This window comes from Pollicipes pollicipes, unplaced genomic scaffold (genome assembly GCF_011947565.3).
Source record: "Pollicipes pollicipes isolate AB1234 unplaced genomic scaffold, Ppol_2.1 Scaffold_4002;HRSCAF=4701_pilon_pilon_pilon, whole genome shotgun sequence".
NCBI lineage: Eukaryota > Metazoa > Arthropoda > Thecostraca > Pollicipedomorpha > Pollicipedidae > Pollicipes > Pollicipes pollicipes.
Genome location: NW_023596420.1, coordinates 40,870,481 through 40,898,463, shown reverse-complemented (window position 1 = coordinate 40,898,463; position 27,983 = coordinate 40,870,481). Strand labels below are relative to the sequence as shown.

General features: G+C 52.8%; 2 protein-coding genes across 3 annotated transcripts; both read right to left on the bottom strand.

Annotated features, from left to right (window-relative positions):
- Window positions 1–283: 283 nt before the first annotated feature.
- Window positions 284–17,901, bottom strand: LOC119094499 (Golgi resident protein GCP60). The gene is made up of 12 exons (XM_037217557.1): window positions 17,811–17,901; window positions 15,236–15,408; window positions 14,739–14,880; window positions 13,024–13,164; window positions 11,947–12,057; window positions 6,863–6,950; window positions 6,457–6,543; window positions 4,656–4,695; window positions 4,059–4,183; window positions 3,484–3,649; window positions 1,944–2,071; window positions 284–1,545 (listed from the first exon to the last, which is right to left on the bottom strand). Exons 2-12 carry the CDS (start codon window positions 15,372–15,374, stop codon window positions 1,462–1,464), a joined length of 1,251 nt encoding a protein of 416 aa, XP_037073452.1. The 5' UTR covers window positions 15,375–15,408; window positions 17,811–17,901; the 3' UTR covers window positions 284–1,461.
- A 529-nt stretch (window positions 17,902–18,430) lies between these two features.
- LOC119093501 (dnaJ-like protein 60) lies at window positions 18,431–23,928 on the bottom strand. 2 transcript variants are annotated; one of them, XM_037216461.1, is made up of 6 exons: window positions 23,902–23,928; window positions 22,618–22,717; window positions 22,192–22,285; window positions 21,578–21,771; window positions 20,992–21,162; window positions 18,431–19,321 (listed from the first exon to the last, which is right to left on the bottom strand). In XM_037216461.1, exons 2-6 carry the CDS (start codon window positions 22,689–22,691, stop codon window positions 19,168–19,170), a joined length of 687 nt encoding a protein of 228 aa, XP_037072356.1. In that variant the 5' UTR covers window positions 22,692–22,717; window positions 23,902–23,928; the 3' UTR covers window positions 18,431–19,167. The 2 variants fall into 2 exon arrangements, with proteins under 2 accessions (XP_037072356.1, XP_037072355.1); XM_037216460.1 differs by having other exon boundaries at window positions 23,793–23,902.
- Window positions 23,929–27,983: the final 4,055 nt, after the last annotated feature.

The window sequence follows — 27,983 nt, the reverse complement described above, 5'->3', positions numbered from 1 at the left end:
CATGACAAACGACCGCCACAATAGCTTATCATGCGCTAAAGCATAACGGGGAAACGCTAGCTCAGACAAACGTATGAAGAAAAATGTCGGCGCGCGGGTGCTGTGAACAACCAAAATCCAAAATGCCAGAAAATATTTCGCAAGCTTGAATTAATCCACCATTGTCCACTGTGGCAAATAACAGGCTACGATCAAAACTTCCCACATGCGACTGCACAGATACGTGTGGCGTCTTCTTCGAGAAGGCATCTATAGTACCGACACCCACTCAGAACAGACAATCCCGACAACACAGCTTTATTACACATACCTGCAATCTGCCTCAATGCCAGGCTTAAACACGCCCATCCGAGCAGCAGCCACCCATCCGGTAGAAATTCATTGCACTGGGCAAACAACGGACAGCCAGCCCACGTCGCTCAGCGGCACGTGGGGGACCGAACATGGGGGTTTGGCGTGCCGTGAGGCTGGCGTACGACCAACACCGGCCGAAGCTCGGCCACCCCACCGTCTCAGCGCGCGCTAACCTCCACCGGGGTCCTTCGCGCAGGGGATCCCGGCGCTGCCGGCCGTTCGCCCGTTAAAACGCGTAATATCCAGCGCCGTGAGTCGGCGCAGCCCCGCCGTCATACGGCGAGGCGGCGGCCGCCGACAGGCCGGCGTGACGGGAGACAGCCGGTGGCGCCCCGGGGCGTGACCTGACCCAGCCCTCGCGCACGCACGGGCTCCGTCGCACCGGGACCGAGCGGCGGGGGCGGCGCATCCCCGCAGGGACCGCGGTTCATTACACGCGAACGAGACATGAGTAGCACGGTAAGCGCAGACACCGAACTGCCAGGCGACCATATGCAGTAACGCTAACAAAACAAACGCTTGCCAAACACGTCAGGAGGTGCGTCAAAGCCAACGAACACATGACACTCCGGGCCGTATTGGGAAACATATTAGTAAACGTGACAGGCCCACATAACACTTTACAGCAACAACAGATACTGGGAAATAGTCATCCACAACAGTTGTTTATGCCTACTCAGTTGCCCAAAATCACCATATCCAATGCTTTTGGCAGTCACCCGACCCAACCAGCTCCAGGGCCACTTACACGTGACCCCTTCCCCCCCCCGCCCCCCCCACCGCAACGCACCGGGAAGAAGGCGAGAAGGTCTGGAGACGGCAGTTCACAGCTCCAGATACAGCTCAGGCAGCGCCGCGGAGACGCCACGACCGCCCGCTTGGCGGCGCCACTGTCGTCACCCAGCGACATCTCATGCCAGCCCGGCGGGAGGTAACAAACAACAGGACGAAGCCTGGCAGGCCTACGAGGCGCCCCCAACTGGCGCACAGTACAGCCGGCGGAGCTCTCCGGCGTCAACACCAGATTACGTCACGAAGTCGAATGCGCATAGCGAGAGCGTTCTCACCACGTGCGTGGTAGACACGCCAGCGAGGGGACGCGTCAACTCATCGAGTGTAGTAGACCCGATAATAGAGCGTTTTGGAACGCCACAGGCTATAGGAGTTGTCGAATTTCAGCTGGTACACGCCCTGCAACGGAGACGAGGAGGCGTGAACGGCGCGGGGAGCCGTACGCGGCGATGCCAGGATACGCAGCGCCTGTCATCTGGTGGCGATGTGGCGCATTTGGCTTTCTACGAACGCAAGCCCACGTAAAGTCTGCCATGGCGGCTCAGTCGAAGCCTCTGCAGGGGTGAGACGTGCTGCTAGACGTGTGAAACAAGGACTACGATGCCCTGACATTGATCTCGCTTCAAAGCCCGTTAAGTACCACCAAAAACGGCATACAAACGACACAACGACGCCCGACAAAGTCAAAATCCTCGCGCGCGACAGGCCACCGTCACGAAGCAGAACACCCGCGTGTCGCCGACGCTGCCTCCCCTGCGGGCCGCACCGGACGCGGCTGCGAGCGAGGCGGCGCCCACCTGTCCGGGGTAGACGTGCGAGCCGGCGTACACCTCCTGGTGACAGTCGCGCCGGTACACGGGGATGACGCAGGCGGCCGGCTGCTGCTGCTCGCGGCCCCCCTGCGGCCCCCGCTCGGGGTCGTCGGCTGGCGGCGGGACGCGACACGGCGTCAGTGCCGGGCCAGGCCGGACCGACGGCCGCCGCCGGCCCAGCGGGAGGCGAACAACACACCGCGCACGCTGTCCTTGGCTGGGTTTCGGCTTGGGGTCGCTTTCTTGTTCGCTTGTTACTCAGCGCGTGCGTGGCATGTGTTACTGCATATACACAGCCTGTGCGTCGCACATGCCACGCATCTGCAAAGTGGCTTGCCCCGGTCCTTGTACGTTTAAAGCATGGACAAATGTATTTCACGAATTGCTCAGGGGCATGAGGCTGCTAAATAGTTTCTGGTCCTATCTTGCCTGCAGCGGGCAGACAATTTTGCAAAAAAGTTTCAGTACAAAATTCCTGAACAAAAAAGGAGAAAATGGACTCTTTCGCGCTTTGTCTCCGGCCGTAACACTACCGACTACAACGCTTTAATAGCGAAGCACCGCAACGTGGCACTCCTCCATCCAACTGGGCCAACGTTAAGAGCAAAATTTTGCAGAGTTATAGCGTCAAAAGAAGACGCTTCATAAAAAACATTACCAAAACTAACGAAGGAACTGGACCAGCTTACTACGCTTGTTCCAAAAATACCTTCTGCAGGCGTGCAGCCTGCCGAGACTTGAGTGTAAAATGGAGAGTTGTCACATATTCCCCTGATTCACCTCGTGCAACCATTTTTGTTTGACGTTTTCTCGGCACGCTGCGGCAATGCAACGGAGCCTTAACTAGGGCTAACTGAGGGACGGCGTCACCCAATGATAGCTTCGCTGCAGCAACGCCCTGGTCCACAGCGTTACGGAGGGAGACAGAGCGCAACAGCGATCACATTTCAGACGTTAGTGAGTGGCAGGGGCTAATGAACTACTTCGAGGAGCCAGAATTATTTGCAACGAAGAAAAATGAAGAAATTGGATGAAGAAAAAAATTCAATGAAGAAAAAAGTAAGACTCGTTCAATGAAGAAAAAATTAGACGATACTTTGTAGAAGGTAACCTCTTTTACACTGATTGCGATATAATGGATGCCTTAGGATGATGCATAACACACAGAAGCGTACGGTATACACGCTTGAAAAGTGATCGCGAAGTTATGCGACAATCGTTTCTACAATATGTCCACTACTGGGGAAAAGTATGCACCACAAAACTCAGATTTCTATACATTTCACTGCAGGGTACAAAGAGAACGCTAATACACTGATAGCACGCATGCGCTGAATGCTCTGCGACGGAGTGAAGCAGACCAGGTTCCCAACAGCCACACGCCACGTCCCTGTTCGGCTGACACCCCTAGGAAGAGAACTGCACCAAGTCCCATCCACGCATCAGGCGTGCCACCTCGCCCCGGCGGCTCACGCAGCACCAGGAGGCCGCCCGCCCACGCGCCCGTCCCCCCAGCGCTGCTCACCATTCTCCGGGTCGTCCTCCTCGTCCTCGCTCTCGCTGATGTGGATTGTCACCTCGTTGTCGTCGGACGGGCCCCACTCGAAGAACACGCCGAAGCCGATGTCGTAGCTGTCCGTGGCGAACTCCCAGAAGAGGCACGTGCCGTCCTCGTGGGTGGGCACGCGTATCTACGGGGCGGTGACACGGACGGCGGCCGTCACCATACGCTAGCCGCCGCCGCCGGTCGCGTTGGCGGTGCTCACAACGCCTGTGACGGCCTGGCAGAGCACCACACGATGGTGCTCTGCATTGCAGCGGTGTCACCGTTTCTTCTTGCCGAGCACTGTATGTTTTAGCTCGGACGGTGTCGAGCGACATCAGCCGCGATAGAAACAATACGGATATACATGATAACGCATCGTATTTTTACTCATATACTTCTTGAACTAAGAACATTAGGACCTACTCGTCCAGGCCCATAGCTCTGCATCCACTCAATGCGCGTCGATAACGGCGACGCGGGCGCCTGAGGCGCCATCGCACGGCGGAGGCCCACACCAGTAGTACCGCCGGGCGGCGTCAGGTTCGCTCACTGACCGTGACTGTCTCGCCGTGGCCGACCTTGAGGACAGCGTCGCCGCCCTCGGCGCGGATGGCGTTCTTGAACTCGGTCAGGTCCTTGCGGGTCCACATGCTGGCGGAGCCCACCTCGGGCACGGCCTCTGCGGCGGCCGAGCGAGCACAGTCAGTGCTCCGCATCAAGGCACACTGTACACGCCCTCCGACTTGACATGGTGGACGTTTCCGTTCAGTACGAACAACCCACTGCGACATGACGATACGTCAATGACGCTATCCCTCAGAGCAAAACACTCCTGAGAGCATGATACAAACAGGCAATCGATTATGAATGACAATTCTTACCTCAGCACTCAGCAGTGCAAGACATCTTAAGTGCAAAATGGCCAGGATCGGGGTATGGCGTACGTAAGAAGTCATTTCTTGACACTCACAAGGACGTCTAAACACTGCTCAAACTACTCTGACATCTTATATAACATTGCTGCACAACTTCGGCAGTTTTGCCAAAAGACCCCACAGCAGCCAGCACACGTCCCGTACGGCGGAGGACGGTCAGGTCGGTCAGGTCCGTCACGCCGTCCTCCCGTCCTCATCCGGGAGCGGCGCGCTCACCGTCGGCCGACTCCGTCTCCTCGCCGGCCGACTCGTCCAGCAGGCCGTCCGTCTCGCCCTCGGCCGCCGCCTCCAGCAGCGCCTCCGTCTCCCGGGTGGACATCCCGCCGCCGCCCGTGTCCGCCGCCGCCGCCGCCGCTGCGCACCGATCCGGCACGGACACTCAGGACACCGCTGCACGCGCGCTCAGGACACCGGCGGACACGTACTCAGGACACGGGCGCGCACGTGCTCAGGAAACCGGCGGACACGTACTCCGGACACCGGCTGACCCGTACTCGGGACACGGGCGCACACGTGCTCAGGACACCGGCGGACACGTACTCCGGACACCGGTGCACACGTGCTCAGGACACGGGCGGACGCATACTCAAGACACCAGCGGACGCGCACTCCTGACACCGGTGGACAAGCTTCGGACACGCCCAGGGCACTGACGGGCCCGGGTAGTAATGGCACCAGCCAGCACATATTACTCCGTACTGTGAAATGTTCGTGACGACACAAGTGCTCAACCCCGTGATTGCAGGCCAATGCATGCAGCCCCCACCGACATAAGGGAGGAAACTGGTGGCGACTGAAAACGCCCACAACTAATTCGGCCAAGATATTTACCACGGTTCGAAACAGCTGGAGGAAAAGCATGCAATGATGTCACAGAAATAATTTAACGAATCGAAAAGCTGGCAAAAAGCCGGCTATAAACTCCCCCAGAAGTCGAGCCATCCAGCCAAGGCACCAATTACTGCACCTTGTTAATTAATATAACACTAATTAAAGTAACGCATGGAGGTCACAAGACCAGCGCAGTCGACGCGCCATAAAGCCTGAATCATCATCATCCGTCATTATCATCGTCATCATCATCATCATCATTATCATCAATGTTCAAGTGTACAGGCCATTGTTATGGATGCATGTGTGAGCTTGCGAGTTAGCGCGCGTACACGCCGCATGCCTTTGCAGAGGCGAACCGACTGAGATGAATGCCACCCACAGAGCGGTGGCGTCCGTGCGAAAACTGCCACACACACACACAAACGCGTATGCGGAGTGTGCTACGCCGGAAACACAATGTCGCGTGAAGTGGAAATTGCCAGTTTCCATGCCTAATCCGTTCACTCCCTTGTCAAATTCTGTCTAGTCTTCAAATCTTAATTCCTTCATTCAGTAGGTTCCATCAACATCTTAACGTCATTATCATTTAAGTCGCCATTTCCGCTCCCACACAGCAATCCAGCAGACTCTCCAGACAGGCCACCATCAAAGACAATTATCCAGCCACGCACCTATCTGCACAGCTCTCCAACCGCACACCGGTATACTCCACGTCAATGGAGACTGCATCCACCCAACTCTCCGCCAGCCAGTCAGTTAACCAATCAGACACCACCCAGGCAGACTGTCAGCCAATCAGTCACCACCCAGGCAGACCGTCAGTCAATCAGTCACCACCCAGGCAGACCGTCAGCCAGTCGGTCACAACCCAGGCAGACCGCCAGCCAATCAGTCGCCACCCAAGCAGACCGTCAACCAATCAGTCACCACCCACGCAGACTGTCAGCCAATCAGATACTCGGCCAGTCTCGGCCAAGCCATCTCTGAAGCCAACGTCAGCGTCAAACAGCCAACCCACCGCCCGCAAGCGAGCACACACGGACGACGTACCGGCCGTGCTAGCTGTCGCGCTTGTCACCGTGCTGGCCGCCGTGCTGGTCGCCGCGCTGGTCGTCGCCCCGGCCGCTGGGACTGGCTCGGCCGGCGGCTGGTCGGCCGCGGCCGTCGGCTGCGACAGCCCGGCCGTCTGCTGCTGCAACTGCTGCTGGTACAGCTGCTGCATGTACTGCTGGTAGTGCTGCTCCTGCAGCTGGCCGATCAGCAGCGTTTGCTGGGCGCAGCGCGGCGCGTCAGCCACGAGCAGCGACAGCGCGCGCCTACAAGACGACGTGAGGCCCGTCGAACGAACAAGGTGAACATTACTACGACGCGCGCGATTACAACAGCGCGGGTTTCAATGTTTCAACGCCGCCCGCACGTCTCTCGCGCAACGGGTGCGTCTCACATCTGCCGACACGGGAGCAGCCGTTCGTCACGGGCAGGGCCAGACCTTGCCAGTGCCGCTGAGGGCGGGTGGGGGGCTTGCTAAGAGAGAAGGGCTGCCCGACATCGTCCGCCATCCGCGGAGAGACGACAGCGGTGACGCTCACCTGCTCAGGGCTGCCCGGGTACTGTTGCTCGGCGTACGCTCGGAACTGAGTGGCTGTCTGCTGGTTCAGCGCCTCCTTGATGTGCTTTCTGCGAGGAGAGAACGCTACTGCTAACACAGGAGCGGGGAATGACGCCTTGGTATGCGGTGTAGTCACGCACGTTGCCGATGGACAACCGAGGTATAGGGGCATACGGTCACGACGTACACAACGGCTCCCTTGAGGTGACAATGGCTCCGATGGAACATAACACGCAGCCCAGCTCTCACTGCGAAGGCTAGAAGGCGTCAACACATCTTAAGCCTCGCTGAGAACTCAAAACGACGCGGTGCGTCAAAAGAGCGCCGCGAAAAAGGCCGAGCCGGCTCCGCAAATGTGCCGTTCGCGTTCAGAGGAAGGAGCACGCGGCAACGTCCTCCGCCTGGCAACCGGAGCCCGGGCTCGGTGCCGGCGGGCTCGGTGCGGGCGGGCTCGGTGCCGGCGGGCTCGGTGCCGGCGAGATCGGTGCAGGCGGGCTCGGTGCCGGCGGGCTCGGTGCGGGCGGGCTCGGTGCCGGCGGGCTCGGTGCGGGCGGGCTCGGTGCGGCGGGCTCGGTGCGGGCGGGCTCGGTGCCGGCGGGATCGGTGCGGGCGGGATCGGTGCCGGCGGGCTCGGTGCGGCGGCTCGGTGCCGGCGGGCTCGGTGCGGGCGGGCTCGGTGCCGGCGGCTCGGTGCGGCGGGATCGGGCGGGCGGGATCGGTGCCGGCGGGCTCGGTGCGGGCGGATCGGTACCGGCGGGCCGGTGCCGGCGGGCTCGGTGCCGGCGGGCTCGGTGCCGGCGGGCTCGGTGCCGGCGGGCTCGGTGCAGGCGAGCTCGGTGCCGGCGGGCTCGGTGCAGGCGAGCTCGGTGCAGGCGAGCTCGGTGCCGGCGGGATCGGTGCCGGCGGGCTCGGTGCCGGCGGGCTCGGTGCAGGCGAGCTCGGTGCCGGCGGGCTCGTTGCAGGCGAGCTCGGTGCAGGCGGGCTCGGTGCAGGCGAGCTCGGTGCCGGCGGGATCGGTGCCGGCGGGCTCGGTGCCGGCGGGCTCGGTGCCGGCGGGATCGGTGCCGGCGGGCCCAGCGCTGAGACCGCCGGCGGTCGGCCGACCGAGGGGCATCGACCGTGGATTAGACACTCCTTGAGCGGCGGCGACAGGCCCGCCTGTCTGTCCCGTGATCAATACGGCCCGGTGAGGCCGCCGGCCGGCCGCGGCCGGGGATCAGCTGCCGCAGCGGCCATCAGCGCACGGCTCGCTAACCGCGAACCTCCGCTGGTGCCGAGCGGGCGGCGGCGGAGGACAGGCGGGGGAGGCGGCAGCAGCGGCCGGCGGGTGGCGCCCTGGGACGCCGGACCCGGCAGGAAGGAGACTTCAGCAGGTCAGCTGAACCCCGTGGCGTCAGCGTCCTCAGAGCCGGACGCCGGCTAAGCTCACCACACGCTCCGGGCCCGCCCAATAAACGAAAGACGAGAGACTGTAGGGGAGCATGCCTCAACGAATAGACGACACAGCGAACGGAAAAAAAATGCAAACGAACGAAGGAACACACGAACGAACGAACGAGCGATCAAGCAAACGAGCGAGAAAACGAACGAGGGCGCCCGGGCGGACGAACGAAAACGCAAGCAAACGGAGGGATAATCGAGGGCACGAGCGAGCGCGCGGACTGGCGATCGGACACGACCACACGGCCACCGACCGCCGCCGACCGGAGCGGCATGCGTGACAAGAGGACGTTGGGCCCCGGTCACACAAACCCCACGAACGCACCATGGGAGGCGCAAACAAACCCCACGCACCGTGGGAGGCAAAACAAATGGGGACGGCGGCCTCCTGATGATTCGCTTTGATTCATTACAGATGTGTTGCGTCTCTGGTGACAACAGGCGACGGGCCGATTATGCAACCAGACAAGGAACTGATGAAGCCAACGACGTCGAAAGCGCTTCCGCCAGTGGAGCCATTGGGGCAGTTAATAACCACAGAAGGACCAATAACCATAAGCCTCATAGTCTAATAAGTAGGTTAAAAAACAGGACAAAGTGGTCTTGTTTGGCTTTTGTCTTTGATCATAATGCCATGCTTCAGCCATGCCTCAATCCAATTAAGCACCAGTTTATAATCACCGACCATGCGGAGTAGCCTGGGGACCAGCGGCACAACCGCGCAAGCTGGGCACGCACCCAGACTGTTCCGTGCCGGACTCGGTTGTCTGGCAACGGACGCACGGCCCTGGGACCGCTCGCCACCCGTCTGACACACATCCGCAACAGCCGAACCGAGGCGTCGCGATGCGCCGGCACGCACGCCGCGCGCCGGCCGTGCCGTCGCCGGCCCTACGCTCTGGGTTCGGCGGCCAATATTGGTTCGGCGACACAGCGCTGATAGCTCGAGCCCGAGACCACATATGAAGCGTCCACCGATCGACCCCCGCCCCTCGCAAGCCCGATCGATGGGCGGCGGGCCGACAAAAACCGGCGTGCGTGCGTGCGGGAGCCGCGGGACGGGGCGCCGGGGCGCCGGGGCTCACCGGCCACCGGACCACGAACACGTCCGGCCCAGATCTGGGACAGAATTCGCCCGAGCGGTGCGCATCAGGGGCGTACAAATGCACGCTTAATGCGCCGGAACAAACCGCGCGCCCCCGACGGAGACAGGCCGCCCGCCGAGCGGCGTCGCGCGAGGCCGACAGCGCCGCTCACGGGGCTCGCGCCACCAACAGCGGCCGGGCAGCTGGGGACGCGGCGCAGCGACGCGCTCCTGTCCGGCGCCACGTGACACAGCAGCCGATCCGCCGGCGGCACGAGCGCGCCGCGCTGTCTCCCCCCTCCCCCCACCCGCGGTCACCGGAACGGAGAGCTCGCCACAAACGAGGGCCCCAGATGACGGCCGAGGTCTCACTGCACTTGGACCCGGAGCTGGCTGTCCGGCAGTCACGGCGGCAGCGCTGGCCGGTGGTCACCACCCCACTGTCGCCTCTACGCGACAGCTGCACGTGGCTGTCAACCGTCACGCGCGAAAGTCGGCCTGGTTAATGGCAGGTGATGTCAAGGGCGTCGTAACAGAATGCCTGCACTTTGGAATGGGTTCGCCAGTTATCGCGTTCTTACGTGAGACTTCTTTCGTTCGATCACCTCAAAGCGAGGGCCGATCAAACGTATCCGGGGAGGGGGTACAAATATGGTATTAAAGCCCTGGGAACCAAGCATCGCTGCAGACGTTCCGTCTTTTCATTGTATTTTTTGCTTTGCCTGACCTAGGCCACGCTGTCCCTCAGACCCACCAATGTTCTGAAGGAGCTTAAATTAATAGCAGCTTCCACCCTATCCACGGATCTGAACATTCTGATTAACATATTTGTGGGATGACAAGAAAATACCGTATATGGAACATAAATAAGACAGTATTAGCCTTATTCCTCGGAAAAACCAAGAGAATGGAGGTATAGTTAGGTTGACATTTCGACAACATGACTTTATCAAAACAACAGCAAAAGACTCAATCATTTCGGCAACATGTATTTCGATAAATACATGTTGCCGAAATATCCATCTAACTTTTCCGAGGAATAATGCTAATACTGCTGTCTTGTCTATATGAATGTTGTTCCTCGCTAATGCACTAAACAACTTATGTATGCATAAGACTACAGTCCTGCAGATTCCTCCGTTCAATTCATTCCAAAAATACACCCGAGACTAAACTCGATTAAAGACGCGCACATAACCAAACGGGAGCTGCGCCACATTTGCCTCGGTCGGGTTCCAGCACCGCCAACCTCAGACGGGCGAACCCCTCGATCACGTCTGCTGCACCCGCTCACCGGCACTGCCCGCGCTCCAGCCACCGCATGTACTGGAGCGGCTGGCATACGAGCCGCCCGCCTGCCCCCGACGACAGCCGACCACAGCGCCCCTGGCGGCCTGATCCCGCACAGCCCCATCCGGCGTCAGTTCACGCGAGACCCAGCTGGCGTACAGTTTATGTACACTCCAGCTGCTGGCCAGTCCATGTACATCTGCGCTGACCGATAGTTTGCACACACACTTATGCGACGGCCAATTGCTGCACCTTCTACCTGGCAGTCGGCGCTGGGCCATGCCAGCCATAGATTGCCAACCCCCCGCGGGGGAATACTTGTGGTGGACCGGCTGCTGAATGATGGTGTGCCCGTCCGACCAATGGGCAGACGGCGCACGCGACACGTCACGCTTCCGCTAAGTCTCGCTCCCGTTCTCAGGTGCGCCGTTGGCGACGTCAGCCATTGTAACAGGATATTTGTCGATCGTCCGAACCTTGCTCGGTTTGGGCTTGGCGAGGGCATTGCGAACCTCGGCTAGACGTGTCCAATGGAACCACCAGCACTCTCAATGAGGCTCGAAAATTGCTGATCCACGCAAAGGAGGATGGATCCAAAGATCCGCCCTCGTTCTCTACACGGATTATCATGGCCACAATCAGCAATGCTTATAACAGCAATCTACCTTCGGGAGCTGCCACCCACACCTCTGGTCGAGTCGCTGAGCCCTTCCAATATACTTTAGAGTTTTGTTGAATACCCCACGCCTCTGGTCGAGTCGCCGGACCCTTCCAATATACTATAGGATTTTGTTGAATACCCTGCGTGTTGATCAGTGTCTCCTGGTACAACAAAGCTGATTTCTCTGCGTGTGTATGTGTGATTGGGGCTTTACGACGCACTCAGCTGCTGAGGCTATATGACGTCGCCTGCCTCTCACCCTGGCAGGACGGGCGGGCACCGCGGGGAATCGAGCCCCGCACCTCTGGTTTCCCTGACGCGCAGTGGTTAATGCAGACGCGTTAACCACTACACTACCGGCACCCGAAGCTGCTTTCTCTCATCCTAAATTGTGTCCCGATAAAGGAGTACTTAGCATGATCAGGGTGCGCGACAGGCGCCGCTGCCGACCGAGCGGCGATGTGTTCGGGCAACTCCGATCGCAGCGCTCAGTGGCACCGTCTTCAAGACCACGCCTCGTCCGCCTGAGACGCCCCAGGTCGCGACGACCGAGGTCAGGGCGGAACGCGCACGGCCAGCCGGCACTCACTTGGTCTCCTCCTGGCGCCTGGTTTCCTCCTGCTCCTGCTGGAGCGCCATCTGCTCCAGCAGCTGGCGGCCCTGCTCCTGCTCCTGGCGCTCCGTCCGCCGCGCCGCCTCCCTGCCGGCCAACGGGCGCCGTTAGCGGACTGCGGCACATCGGAGCCGTCAGCGGACCGCGGCACATCGGCGCAGGACGCGTGAGCGCGGCGTCACTGGGGCACTGCCGCCGCACAGAGCGGCCGGCGGCGCACGTCTCGCCCGACGTCAGATGGGACGTGAGAGCTCACGCCGCCGCACGCGATACAAAAGCGGCTGGCTCGTCATAGAAGCGAAAGGAGTGGGAGCATGGCCGTGAGATGCTGGAGCAGATGGTGCTCCAGCAGGAGCATCTTTTTAAAGGTCGCCCGACGCACCTCTGGGACGGCGTTACGGCAATCAGCAGCCCCCCCCCCCCCCCCACGCCCTAACAGAATAACTCACAGGGAATGTTCCACATCCGAAGATATTGAAGCAAGCATCAGATATGATCGAGCAGACTCACTTACCAATAGTGGCATACTTTTTATGCGAAAAAGACCGCCCTAAACAGCACAATTCTGTTTCGTAATATACTCCTCAATGCATCATGGTTTTGAGAGCCAATTGATGGCCGTTATATCTGGAAATCGCGCTCACGAACGCCCGATATGAACGCCTCGAAAATTGTCTATTTTTTGTTTTGACTACCGCGTGACTTTGAAATGACAGAATTTGAATAACATCATTATGACGTCATGAATGCCAAGGTGACCTTGAAAGTCTCCCCACACCCTTCCCCATTTTCTTGAGCGCGTAGCTCAGAAACTAGACGAGGTTAGATCTTCAGAAGGGCAGTATTGTGAACAGCACCGAAATATTTTTAATATGGATACTTCAGTTCAGAATCCCATATAAACGTGGAACGCTCCCTTTAAAGTCAGGCAGGGGCTTGATTAATAAAACTCCTCTCAGAGCTGCGCACAGGCCGTATCCAAGTAACTCCCGAAGAACAAGACGCTACGCCGCCTCCTACGTTCACCCCATTTCCCCTTCCCAAGCAGCTCACATTTTCAGCTGCTTGGCTTCCATGTCAAACTTGTGTGCCTCCGCGTATGGCTTGAAGGTCGGACACAGCGAGTCCAGCAGGTCGACGTACTGGGTCATGGCCTGCTCCCTGCTCACGTCACCCAGCGCCTGCCACGCCTGCCTGAGGAGCGCACATCCAAGGTCACACTGAGCCCCAGCTGGAAGGCGCACGTCAGAGGCCACATTAAGCCCCGAGCGCCTGCCGGCCTGTCTGGGGAGCACACGCCAGGGGTCACACTGAGCCTAAGCGCCTTCCACGCCTGTCTGGGGAGCACACGTCAGAGGTCCCACTGAGCCCCTTGCTAGGGAGCGCACGTCAGCAGCCACGCTGAGCTCCCAGCGCCTGCCACGCCTGCCTGGGGAGCGACGTCAGAGGTCCCACTGAGCCCCCAGCTAGGGAGCAAGACACAAACTGGTTCTCAACACTACCAAGCCATTATAATTGTACACCCCACGGAGCTGCTAACACACTCAACGAAACCCGTGAAAGGACTCAAGCGGCGTGGCGAGCAAGACCATAACAGATATGCGAATTGCCGGTTGTCATCACGTAGATTATATAAAAAACTACGCTAACCAAGCTAGAAATCTTGACTAACCAGCACCACGGATTCAGTCAATACCTATGAAAATACCTTTAACGAGGACTTGTCGGGCGGCGTCAACCGATGTGGCATTCCGGTGCTAATTCGTGGACAACACGGCTTGCAAGCCGTCCGACGACAACCCCGGTCAGGTTTTGCAATTTTGTTGTCCATTTGCACTCGTCCACGAAATTGATTCATTTGCAATGATTTACGGTTTTGACGGTCGCGGGCCAAGTATTTCGTTGAATACGACAATTTTGGGTGAATATTGAGCACGGTAAACACGTATAGCCTTGAAGATCCAACCAATCAATATAAATAAGCCACGGGCCTTACATTCGAGGTGGGTTTCGGTGACACTGGCGGCTCTCCAGCTGACCACTGGCACACTTATGTGTACCGCAGTTTTGACATCGCTTATGCGTTGGGGTCGGTACATTCGCCAACACCATTCGGTGGCATATCTTTAGCTGCTCTGGTTGAAAGATATGACACCAATTCTTCAAAAAAAACGTCCATTAACGGACGGCTCCATTGTTGTACCCAATAGCGCGTGCTGATATGCAAACCTTGACCAACATTTTTTCCGGTACGATTGTCTGTTTGCTCGTATATCGATATCATCCCGTGTCGCTGCGAAGACGGCTCCTCGAAATCTGGACCAGGTTCCGACCCGTGTTCTCCAGCTTTTTCACAAACAGAAGCGGGCATCGGACCACACACATGCAATGGCACCAGCACAAACTTCCGTCAAGTTAATGGATCAATCATATAACATCCCTGCGCATTGTATCCATTACGTGCCAAGCCAACATACCATCTGACGACACATTCAATGACGTCACAGTAGCTCCGGCCAGGGTTTGATGACGTTGATGACGCTAGCATACATCCCCTAGCAACGGTTCTCTAATCATATCATTACTTCGGTGTGCCACCTGTCGCACTGAGTGATGTCACAACACGTCACAGTTGTGATCATGTCCTAATAACTGTTTATTCCATTATCAGTTGTTCTGCCCTTCCGGTCCGTGTCCGTTATTGCACTCTGTGCCGGCTAGGTGGCGGCGCCGCGCCTTCCGTCGCGTCTGCTGTGACGTCACCGTACCTTCTGTCGCGTCCGATGACGTCAAGAACACCGAGCGGCGGCAGATTCTCGGGCCGGCAGGGACCATGCGCCACCTGCTGAGTCAGCGCCACAAACTGAAGCTTGTTGTCGTACGTCTGCTGGATCACTTTGCCTTCCTTCTCTGAAAATTACCATTGGAAGCCTGTCTAGATGTATGTAAGACAGTAGCAAAAGCACTATTCCTCTAATAGCCTTATTCCTATTACTACCGTCTTATCTATGTGAATAATGTTCCTCGCAAGGGCAATTAACAACTTATTTATACAGATGTAGTTACATTGCGCAAATGTAACCCCACCTTTGTCTGGATATCCTCATATCATGGTACAAAAACCGTGAAGCGACACAACATCTCTAGCTAGCATAGCCACTGGCCAAGCATGACAAGGCAGAATCTGGTTAGGAAACTTCTTGCAATTGACGTGGACTTGACATATCCCTATTTGCACACAGACTGTGCTATCAGCAATGCTCACCTTTGTAAAACTTCGCTGCAAGCTGATAAAGATGCGGAAGTTGGAGTCCCCACTTTTCTGCAGTACCATTGCTGACATTGTCCTGTAGAGTCATGGAATGGACCGCTTGCACCGCTTCTTTGATGTCATCAGATGCCATAATTCCTCAATAGTGAGGGGCAGCTGAGACACACCTGTGGAGCAGCACACCCATGAGTCTCCCCCAGCACTTGACACACCTAGCTGCAAAGGGCACACCAGGGGTCACACCCCTCAGTGGATGGCTGCCCATGGGACGCCAGGGCGCCTTTCGTTTACAAACGTGCCATAGTTAAGGCATATATACTCGTAGGTTGAAATTCTCATTTCAGCAGGAAATTGGAACACACTGGCCTCAAACCCTCAAACTTCAACAACTTTAACTTTAAACTTGAGCCTCAAATCTTTACAGGACAACATGTCAGCATGTGCCATATCAACATAGTACAGAAAATGTGACAACACGAAATCAGGTGTGATGTCACAAGCAGCCTGAAAGGACCCGGTGATCTATCAGGGAGCATTAACTGAACTGAGAACACAATATTATGCTCTTGCCCTGAATTTCACTCTGGGTTCTGAGGGTTCTGCTTGGATGCCACAGGGACCTGGTGTGAGCAGGCTACTGGGACCAGGGACAGATATGCTCAGGCCAAGGAACTGTTCAAATAATCATTGAGCTGTTCACTGCCCCTAGCACATGTGTACATTAAATGGAATCAGCAGATGTCAATGTGCCCACTGTCACACTCGCCTCACTACAACTTTCATCCATGGTCTCTTGTACCTTATCAAGGTACTTGGCTGAAGCACCCACAGCTGCCAAGGCCAACAAATGTCATCTTCCAACCACTCTGAGCCCTTTAAACTACTTTGTAGCTGAAACCCCTGCTGTATAATGAGTTCACACACACAAAATTTTGAAAAAGGCTGTGCTTTATTAAGAAAATGTATATATATATATATATATATATATATATATATATATATATATATATATATATATATATATACATATATATAATGTAAACAAACACATATGAAACCATGGATATAAATATGAAAAACATGTGGGGTATGATCAGTGTGACATCCCGGACACACACACTGAAACAACAGAGTGAGTGGCCATTGCATAACAATAATGCTAGCACAGCTAATCCAAATGATGGCTCGTTCACCATGGATATTACAAATAAAGTTATACATACTTTGTTCCACCCAAAACAGAAAGATTATGTGAATTTAAAGCAGTATGATACAAGCAGAACATAAAACTGAGATCTTGAGAAAAAAATAGCCAGTTTCTGATAATACCAAGGATATTGGCAGTTTTAACTACTCTGCACACAATGACATCTACAAAATCCCCAGGCATTGAAGTATATCATGAAGGAAATCATGCATTTTACAGCCTGGTACCACATACAGTGAATGCATACCAGGCATCATACTGACTCAACCCAGCATTACCCATTGTCAGGGGTCCCGGATGTAGTTTGCTCTCTGGCAGGGAGAGAGGGCAATGGGCAGGGGGGCTTCAACCCCAGGGAAACTTTAAGAACTGGGTGAAATGCAGAAAGAACCCAGTTTCCATCATTTAGGTAGGCTAAGCCACTTTTTATTACCCAGCCCTAGAACTTATTTGGTGAAAATACATCCCCACTCAATGTGTTGCAATGCTTGCAGCCATAGTGATCCTTTCCAGTCACATTAGGTCCTACCAGGCAAGGTGAATACCACCCACAGTGGGAAATCCACATCATGATCAATCAAATCACATCCAAATTATGAATGACACCCTACAACATGGCACAGCTTGCAAGAAAAAATACACCACATGCTTCCGCACCACGTCCTAGCGCATGCCAGCATTTTGACTGTCTTTATGACATTTTGTGAATTTCTCCACACTTGCATTAAAAAGCTTGCAGAAAATAATAGGGCCTCTAAGAATGTGAACATTAGGTCCACCATGAGACACAGGTACAGCCAGGTAAGACGAATTCCTCCCTGACAAACAAATTTGCAGAGTAAACACTCTAGAATGGCCTGTTGTTACCACCTGACATTATGCCTGACATTTAGATGATGAATGGAAATAGCACAAGAGGATGGTCAGAATAAACTTAGCAAATGCTGCCTACAAAGTTTGATCTGATGAATAAGGCATTCAAATGGTTAAGTAGCCTGTCAAATCAAGTTGGGACAGTGACATTCTGCAAAAAAAACTATCAAAACTTATCATTACTCAAAACACTGGCCTTCAAAATTCTGCAATTGATGTCAATAAAGCAAAATATCGCTCATAGCTCTTGCATTTAGGTGCATGCTTTGCAATTTTTGAGGGCGTGTTACCGCTACCCTGGACATGCAGAGCGTGGCTTGTATTTTTAGTCTGGTCTGCCGTCGCATTGCAACGCCTCCAATGCTTCACCGGTTCGGCCGCCCACGGGCGCAGCCGGCTTCAATAGCGTAACCGCATCACAAAACGGATAAAACTACATTATGGCCCTTTCCCACCACCACCTTGGTTACATTTATCACACTTTCCTACCCGCGCACCACCGACCTCACCCCGCTCGCCCACAAACCGGAGCCTCCGATGTTTTTAAGCGACTTTTAGTGATTTGCCACGTTGACTTCCCTATTTGTTTGCCTTTCCTTAGTGCTGCTCAATGTGACGCAGAAGAAGTGGACGATACAGTTCAGCTACCATATCTAGCCATGGTGGAAAATTTGGGGCACAGAAACTGTCCGGAGTACCATTTGCTCTACATGAGAATTCGCCCTTAATTCGCCCAAATACAACTGTTTCAGAAAGGAGTGGGAAGACAGTATGGTATGAGGAGGCAACCATCACCCACCGACTTTTCGAAATCGAGTACCACCCACGGCGCTCCATGTGAAGAAATGCAGTAAGTCCAATTTCTTTTAGAGACAGAACATAAGTCTTTTTACGGCAGGTGCCATGATGGAGTGACGAGTGTGGACGCGCAATAACGCCACACTGGCAAAAGAGTCTCGCGATGTAGGTCGACAAAGCGTCCAGAATCATTCGTCAGTGCAAAAAAAATCTGCACAATCCTTAAAAACGTAGCAATGACAAAACAGTGGGATCCACAGCTTTATAATATAGTTTCAGCGGGCGCAGACGTACAATTAGAGTACAGTGACCAATAAGCCACACGACGTAACACATACGTTCCACACGCTCGCCACCGTGTTACAATCATGTGCCACGCAGAACATCGCTATCACAGTAACGCGCCATAATCCCGCATAGCTTTCGCCAAACGGACGAATGATGACATCACATACATCACGGGGGCGCACCACACTCAAAACGGTCCTCCTTCCCGCGGACACATACAGCCGTACTGCACTGCACTGCGCGACCGTGCGGACGACACGTGCGCAACGTGAACGCGTGCGCATCGCAACCAACTGATGCGCACATTACATTGCACGTGGTAAAGGAATGACGAGCCTTGTGTCATTCCGTGCATGCTATTCAGGAATCACAAATTGTCCTGAGGTTTGGTCTAGACCAAGAGCGCGCACTGAGGCACCTGATGCAAACCAACAAGCTTAAGCAATCACTTCGAAAATCATCCGTCGAACAGCAGCACGCACACCGCATTTTAAAATATACATCTGGTGCCGACGAAAACCCTTGACAACATCCCTGTCCCACGGGTACTCGGGATACAAGAATTCTGACATCCCAGTCTATGTCAGCTTGCCTCTCACAAACGCTCAACGCCGTGTGTGAAGAGCACTAATCGCACGCATTTCCCACTGTCGCCGCCCTGGAAGGGATGCTTATCAACGACTGACGGCGTGGGGAGCATAAGAGCAGTGTTTTGACACTATGCCCAATTCTAAATATATCTAGCATCTCCTAGAGGCACTCAGTTGACTGGGTCAGCTTTCAATGACTTCAGGAAGTCCCCAATCTTGTCCTTGTCCTTAGGGTCGATCGCCTTCTGTTTGGCGTCAGTGTACACGGCGAAGAGACGGCGATTCTTTTCATCAACGTGCATTGTCGCCATCTGGTGAGAGGATCTGAAACAACCACGGGCGGAAATGGCTGAAGACTGGAACGAGAGGAAACGGCGCCAGACAGCAGATCAAATGTAAATGGTAATGCTGGTAATGCTCAGGGAAATGGCATGTAATAATGGGAACATTTTATGAATACTGACACCAGTCATTTACTGATGGTGAACACAAACCCCACGAAGTACAAGTTCGCGCCACCCCGTAGCGTAAGCGACATGAGTTGTACAGCTTTTAAAACCCAGACAAGCAGGAAGCAGAACACACGTGCCATGCATGCATCCACACATGCGTCTCCATACACGTGTCATAAATGCTAAATTGATAGCAAAGGCCAGCGGGCAAGGTAGGATGAAAAACAAGCCCAGCCGCCGTTTATTTTAACGTTTTTTCTCTACCCTTTCCAACGACACAGTACGCTATGACCGACGACCTGGTAGTACGTTGGGAAAGTGTGTTAGGCGTGCTGACCGACTTATCATTAACTGTAAGCTCACACAACTAGAACTTGCCATTTGTGCGTTGGTCTCTTTTATACAATGATCTGAGAAGTCGAGTAAGTGACCTGATGTGTCCCATACATTACGACGATATCATAGCTTTGGTGTAATGCTGATATTATAGTATCCAAACAACCAATGCACTGCCAGAAACCACCCACAACGTGACAGAAGCGAAAACAAAGACTTAGCTGTCTCTAGAAGCAGACAGCCCTCAAGCTTTCATTACTGACCTAACTTGGCAGTGTCACGGTGCTGTACAACTGATCACGAATAGTACACCACACAAATTAGCGCACAAACAACAAACATGATAGACGTAAGACAGGGACGCGAGGACTGGCCGCCTCTAGCAGCAGTATCAAACCTTCCCTTCTGACGTCAAATTCCGTTGACCTAATTTATCACGGCGGGTTCAGATCGCCTAAAGCATTGCAGTCGGTACATTCCATCACGCCGAATAGCTAGTTTCTGGTTTTTGCCTATTCCGGTTGCCCATACCTGTTACCATCCCTTAAAAATAAAAATAGCCGGACCCATGATCTGCGCACGACTGAGCGTGACTCGCTCACATTTCAACCAATCACGTTCTCCGTATTCCGTCGGTCGGTATGACTTGGTGGCTGCGGTGGTCACTGACAGCACGTGGATAAAATGAGAGGGAACGCCGCGGAGAAAGCTGTCTTAAGATGACGAGCAAAGCGTCCGATGGGAGAATTTCGCCAAATCTGCTATCTCAACCGGAAAATCGGAGCTCTTCAGGACGAACTTAAAAACTTCACTTTGCAATCACCAAAAACACACCAATAAAAGTGCGTTTAAGTTTGGACATGACTGGGTCAATCTCCAGCTTTCATCACGCCGAGCCATAACAATGCCCAACGAACGCGTCATGCCCACATGGGAGCACCCTCCATAGCACCATTCGACAGAACGGGTGCCCTTACAGTCCTGTTTTTGAAAGTGCTTTGCACATCGTTTCTGGCCACGTAGGTTTTTCATTAAGCCGGTGCTTTACTGTACAACTACTCTTCCCGGTAAATATTCCGCTGGAATACCGCCGGCTTCAACGACGGCAACCACAAACAGGCGACACCAATCGAACCCTGAACGTTCCGATGCGCCCCAGCTGACCAGTGCGTGAGCAACAACAGACGGCATCACTGGCACACTCACCTGATCGCCAGCACGTGCAGGATGATCCCGAGCGCCATGAACAACACGCAAATGAAGGCGATGGGTCCGTTCGACTGGCGCTTCAGGCCCCTAATGCCGTAATACGGTTTGTTTTCAAACTTTTCATCGCCGGCCCGGTAACGCATGCCGAATATGCTCTCGTCCCAGAATCTGGAGAAGGAAGATGGTGAGCATAAGTCGCAAAACGTACAATGACTATATCTCCTAAATGCAAGCAGAAAGATGACAAATACATCTTCAAACCAGGCCGAGTTTGACGTCATTGGGGTTTTACGACGCACCTAGCTACTGAGGCTATATGGCGTACCTCTCGAGGCTATCGAGCCCTGTGCCACCGGTTTTCCATACGCGTAGAGGTCAGGCAAAGTTTCTTGCCGTGATGATAAAACGCTGTAGACACAACCGAGGACCATTGGACGAGAACTGCCCGGCTTCACAGCAGGAATAGCACGCACTACGTTATCGGATCACTACAGAAACCGCACACACTTTTGCGTCAAAACACAGCACGGCCGCTGGGCGTGAGAATCAAGGCGTTCGTCAGGGCCTTCGCGGCCGCGCTCACATTCTGTCGTGGGTCGCCGTGGTGTCGACGTCGCCGTGGCGACGCCAGACGCGGCCGTCTGGAGGCGCCACCGTCGGCGGCCGCAGCAGGCTGGCGTCGTACAGCGCTCGCGACTGCCGCCGACTCAGCGTCTGGTAGGCGTCGTTGAGCCGCACGAACTCGCTGTGGCTACCGGGGGAGACGTCCGGGTGCACCTGGTGGCGGTCGGCAGAGGATGGTGTGAGGCGAGGGACGCGCGCCGAACGCGCCGCGCGCGGCCGGACGCGGCTCGCATGCTGGCTTTGGGGGATATCCTTGAACTGGCCTGGCAGTCCAGCATTTTGAATCTTCTGAGCCACATCATCAGTCACAGTCAAGTAACATGACCATATTTGCTTGTTGGAAACTTTCTGAAGCTATGTTTGCAGCTTCAGCATGTACTTCTAGAATGATGTTATCTGAATGAAACAGTGCATTACAGACTGTGATCAAGCCAGGGCACATTCAACATATAATAGAACTGGCAAGGAAAGTGACTGGGTATCAGCAGATTTCACATGTTTAACTGTGATAAGACCTTATTTTCAAACAAGACACACACAGTCAAACAAGGAAGGAGTTTTACTATACCAAACCTTCTTTGATAACACCATGTATGCCTCTCTTATTTCCTTGGTTGAACATGTGTTTGGAAGTCCAAGAACTTGGTAATGATTCTTGCTCTCATGCCTGCAAAGACCACATGTAATGTTGAAAATTCCAAGAATCTTATCCCAAAAGTTGACAATGCAATTTACAGAGCATCATGTTATTTTTCCTCCTGTGGGGACAAAGGACTTATGGAAATTGCAGGCTTCAGGGAAATCAGAAACACTGTAAAGAAACAATGTGTTCAACATTAATTTTAAATTGAACTGTAAAAGGCACAAGTGCAGACCAAAAGACATGAACAATACACAATACATGAGTATACCAAATGAAGTTCAACCACAGGGTTATCTATTTGAGTTATAGACTTTTGTAATTAGCCTTAACAGTAGGGGTTCAAAGTAATATCTTACCTAATAGTTTGGAGCAGACATAATCTACCTTTGAGGAGACTGCTACAGTGCCCAATCCTGCCAATGCAGTCCATACCAATGTCTTGAGATATTTCACCTTCTGTAAATCATGGATGACAACAATTATTGATGACAAACTTATTAACATGACATATTTGCTGGATGGCTTTAATGCAAAAATACATAATCAGGTGAGATCTATTGGGGTAGATGCATGATGCAATGTTAAACATAGTATACATACTAATAATTCACATTTAAGCATCCCAATCACCATAGGGATAGGAGTGGGGGTAAGCAGGGGGGGGGGGTGGCAGTTAATTGGTGCCACAACATCCCCACTTTTCAATAATACCTGACAATTAGCCCTAAGGTAATGCATGGAATTAAATCTCAATTATCTCTGATATCATACTTAAAAATTATTTCAGCAATCATATGTGTGATGCATTAAAACTTGCATCTCATTTTGCTCTTGTGGGGCAAACCTTGACTTCAACCTTCAAAGCCTGAGACTAAGTAAATCCCTGATTCTAGTAACATCACCAAATTTTGAATGAATTTAGTTATAACTGAATCTGACATCCCACTCCCCAACATGATTGTTATACTTAGTTGCAGTGTCAAAATTTAAAACAAACCAAACCAAACCAAACCAAACAAACCAAACCAATGGATATACAACAATGAAAAATGATGCACATTCAGTTTTAAAGAGTACCACATACATTGTGCCCTACTTTCTTCATGTACAAGACCTATCAGCTCATTGGTATTGCTCATTATTTGCATTCTTATTTGAGGCCATTCATGGCTGCTTCAAGAGAATGCCATTCATCCCTCCTTGAGTCTGCTTATTAGAACCTTTGAAAGGGATCAGTTTCAGCTTTACACAATACAAATTTAATGGATTTATGAGCAAGCTGGATTTGGAATTCCACCCCACCATTTGCTACCTTACTTGAATGAATTAAAACTTTCACTTAAGTCCTAGGAGGGAGAAACCATTTATGAGCAAGTGCGACCACAGAGTTCAAGGCTTGCCCACATCCATGCCACTGCTGCTGCCCTGAAAAAACAACCTTTACATCCTTGACTTAATAACCTCAAGCATGTGGAGAAAAATAAAAAGCCCTATGATCACAATATGAATACAACCAAACATCCAGACTTACCTATCACAAGGAAATGGCGTAGTAATTACGTGGTCATAAAGAAGTGCATCTGATGTAACAACGTTTCCAGCCTGAAACACATTACGTAACAACCGACGGTGTTCTTTACCTTTCGGCCGACAATGTTTTGCGGAGGGAAGGCCGTCAGTTTAGGTCTGTAATGAGGACCGGCTAATCAGCTGACGAAAGGTCGCTGCCAGGCCGGGTACATCATCCCAATGACAAATTTTGTGCTGCTCATGACGTCACTGGTAGACATGTGAAGATTGGTCTTCTTTTACTTCTCACATCACAGGGGTTCACAAGCTCTTTATGACGACAACATTGAAAACCAAGCAGGTATTCGTATTAACACGGGTCTTGCATCCTACGGATGACGTCGCTGGGACGAATAAATCAGTCATCAGTTGGGAACTTTCAGCGGGACACGTTTTTCGGCTGTGTTTTCCCGCTGCTCATGCCCTTCGAGGAAACTGTTACGGTGTACGTGCATCTGCCTATGTACTCGTGGTTTACATTATTTTGGTGATGCCATCTGAAAAAATGAAGTAAAAAAAATGAGCTGCGTTTTACCTGCTGCTCATGACGTCACGTGACACGAGTCATGGTCTTTGCTTAATATCATCGGGAACCTGATAGTGGCGGAAAATCACCTTTCCTAGCAGGCTTCCTATAGCGATAGGCCATGCCCCGGGACAGTGTGTCAACATGTAAGCCGAGTGGGGCGATCATTCATGTCTGAGTGGGGAAAACGGTCACGGCTCGGGGCGGTGCGTTACCCCGTAGGCACGCCGACAGGGATGCGTCACGGTGGCGCCGGCCAGTCGCACGCAGATCATGTTGCGGGGATGACACTTGGAAGGAGTATAAAAGGTGCTGCTCGGACGCGTAGGGTAAGTCTCCCTGTCGGCGCTGCGAGCGGCAGTTCGCCGCTGCGTGAGGGTGGTCCAGCCGAGATGTGACCCCCGAATACACTTCCTCAAGAAACTACTACAAAGAAGGTCCAAGTGATCCATGAACAAACCGCATTCAGACATGTCCACGCTGAGTTGCCAATGGGGCAGGAGAAAGGCATGAACTGACAACGTTTTCGGCTACTGGCATTATCTGTCTTTAACAAACATTCAAAAACAGTGTCAATCGGTGCAACCACTGACGGACACCATTTTGACACGATTTAGATGGCAATCGTTTCTCCCAGTCTTGAAACGCGGGTTCCGTGAGTGTTATGGCACCCTCACCATTAGACACTTTCTGAGAATGTATGCAGAGCATTAACGTTATAGCAACGGATGGGAAGAATCGACTACAATAAGACTACGAGTACCCTCACTTTCTGAGGCGTTCATCCGTCTATGTTTCGGGTGCCAGCGCCAGACCCTGTATTACATTTGCAGGCCAACTCTACAACTTACCTTCTGGTATAATATGGCCGTTGATCGGCATAATCGTACCTTTTACCTTTCGGCCGTCAGCGTTATCCACCCATTTCAAACGTGCCAATATAGTTTCAATCGATGCAACCGCTAGCAGCACCATTTTAAGATGTGCACATACTTTCCTTCATGTCGTGGAGAATATGACCTTTCTATTCCTGAACACGATGTCGTTCGAGTAAGCCAGTCCGGAATTACCAAAAGAGTCGTTCATAGGCATAAGCGGGGTCTTTGCATTTCGGCCGCCAGCATTATCTGATCATTTCAGATGTCAGTGCATTTTCCATCGGTGCAATCATCGGCGGAAACCTTTTTAAAAGTGTTTATAAGCAATCAAAATGTGAAATCCTCGCAGATTTCTACTGCACACCACCGCGGCCTATGTGGCACATATACACAGCGTACATTAAGGCCGACACAGTGACCTACTCGCCTGCGAGCATGAACAACTGTTGCAGCTATAGGATATACCTCCCAGGAAGCGTATTTATCTGACAAATAAAGGACAATGGTTGCACATGGCGAAGCAGAGGAATTAAGATACCCTATGGAAATGTGCCTGTGGCTCCTATGCCGAGGAAGGTTCAAGTGCAACAGCATCCCCCCTTTCTGAGAATGTAGAGCATTAAACGTATGGAATTCGATGGGAAGAATCGCCAACAATGTGACTAGGGGCGCCCTCCTCCCTTTCTGAAACGCTCCTCCGTGTGTGTTACGGGTGCCAGCGGCAGACCTTTTATCACTTTTGCAGCCAAACTTTTCAACTTACCTTACGGCCGCCTGCTTTGAAATCTCCAGCTGAACTGCATGAAATGGCTTTGCTGCATTTGGAAACTACTGCAAGGCGCTCCAAATGATTCCTGAGCATAATGCCACTAACGTGGCCTGGCCTCTGAGATCCATTTTAAGCTATCGACATGGCTGGGGCCTGCGATTTACATTGACTGGGGCCCCTTAAGTCAACTAGCGGCCTACTGTGTCGGCCAGGGACTCACCGTGACGTGCAGTGAAACACCATTTAGTGATATAGACATAAAGCCGCATGCACACATTGTTGCAGGCTTGCGTGCGATTAGCTGCTGCACCGGCCTAAATACACGCTGTCGTTTTGTGTCTCATAAGCCGTGGCGCTCCCCGGCAATAATCGGCCGAGGCTAGAATGTTGTCATTGTCCTGACCGCAATGCTCGAATATCACATCAGCACATGTTTCATGGTGTCTGCACATAGGCGCATGCACAGCTTGTTCCAGTCTCGCATGCGGTTACATATTGCGTCGGCTTTAAAGCATGTTGTTGCGATGTGCGCAGTAGGTCGTGGTGCTCCCCGGAAACGACCTGCTAATGATGAAATATTTCAATTACCCTATTAAACAAAAATTGTTTTCGGTTATGATCGCACCGATAAAAGCTACACCGCAGCCTTTGATATGGAAAGACCATGCTTGCGGCTGAAACGGAAGAGCTGTGTTTTAAGCCTATCACCGGCACTATTGGTAACTCTCGTTCTATTGTGTGCTTGTTGGGATGTGCACCGCTTTTCCGCGTGTCGTATATGTCAGTATAATTTCCATCGGTGCAACGACTAGTGGACATCATTGGAAATGATCACCGATGGAAATTATACTGACACGTTTGAAATGGGTCGATAGTGTTGGCGGCCGAAACGTAAAGAGTCCGCTCATGGCTATCACCAGCCCTATTGGTAATTCGGAGTGGACATAGCTCAATGACGCTGTGTCCAAGAACCATTTGGAGCACCTTGCAGTGGTTTATAAACGCAGAAAAGCTATGACATGCAGTGAAATTCGAGACTATACAGGAGACGGCCGGAAGGTAAATGGAAGTGCTTGGCCAAATAGGTAATATGTGGACTGGCGCTGCTTGCCGACACCTAGGCAGAGGAATGGCGCAGAAAGAGTTGTCGCCCACACTCATGTTGCATTCAATTTTTTCATTGGTTGTCATAGGGCAAATCTAAATAATCTTGGAAGGGGGGGGGGGGGGGGTATCACAAAACGTAGAGATCCCACGTTTCTACGCTTGCAGCACAAAAGGCACAACGCGATTGATTTTCCCGTCCCAAATGTGATGGCTTCTCCTTATGTCATGCACGACTATTACACTCGATTTTTTAAACAAACACACGTTTCACGACATTCACATATAGCTGTACGCAAACCTTGTGTCATACTCACAGGCGGGTAGGTCTTGCGTCGGCCTGAAGGTACGCTGTGGGTTTGTGCCTAATAATCAGTGTTTGTCCGCGGTAGTGCTCTGCCGAACGATGCATATTGCATTTGTTTTCTAAGCATTTTTAAAATGATTTCAAAATCATTCAACATTTCAGCATCATTCGACTCTGCGAATTAATTATTTATCATGTTTATAAATGTTTACGGTCACCCATTAAATAATGAAATGTACATGGATGTTTATGTACCTGTTACTGTGTAGTAGTAGTGGCATGTAGTGATGTATACATATACACGTATATACATATACATATACATATACATATATACATGTATATGTATATGCATATATCTAGGTAAAGTGTTATTTTTGACGACAGACAGACGGAGCTCATAGGGCTTGCACGCTTGCTTCGCTGTGCGTTGGTGCGATACGGGTTGGTGTTGTTGGTGGTCAGTGGAAATGGTGTTCTCATGGTGCTCTGGACCTATTACGGACTATACGCCTCTGTACGCCCCATCACACATCACGCTAATGATCTTCGCAATGTTGTTGTCAATT

What these genes read in the sequence shown, in the direction of transcription:
- LOC119094499 (XM_037217557.1), bottom strand. Translation starts at nt 15,374, where the DNA reads ATGGCATCTGATGACATCAAAGAAGCGGTGCAAGCGGTCCATTCCATG. An exon ending in GTCATCGGACGCGACAGAAG is followed by an intron (nt 13,165 to 14,738) that starts GTACGGTGACGT and finishes TGCGCTCCTCAG; the next exon opens with GCAGGCGTGGCAGGCGCTGG. An exon ending in GGAGGACGACCCGGAGAATG is followed by an intron (nt 2,072 to 3,483) that starts GTGAGCAGCGCT and finishes TCCCGCCGCCAG; the next exon opens with CCGACGACCCCGAGCGGGGG.
- LOC119093501 (XM_037216461.1), bottom strand. Translation starts at nt 22,691, where the DNA reads ATGGACTGCATTGGCAGGATTGGGCACTGTAGCAGTCTCCTCAAAGGT. An exon ending in ACATGGTGTTATCAAAGAAG is followed by an intron (nt 21,772 to 22,191) that starts GTTTGGTATAGT and finishes GACCGCCACCAG; the next exon opens with GTGCACCCGGACGTCTCCCC. An exon ending in ACGGCGACCCACGACAGAAT is followed by an intron (nt 21,163 to 21,577) that starts GTGAGCGCGGCC and finishes TTCCTTCTCCAG; the next exon opens with ATTCTGGGACGAGAGCATAT.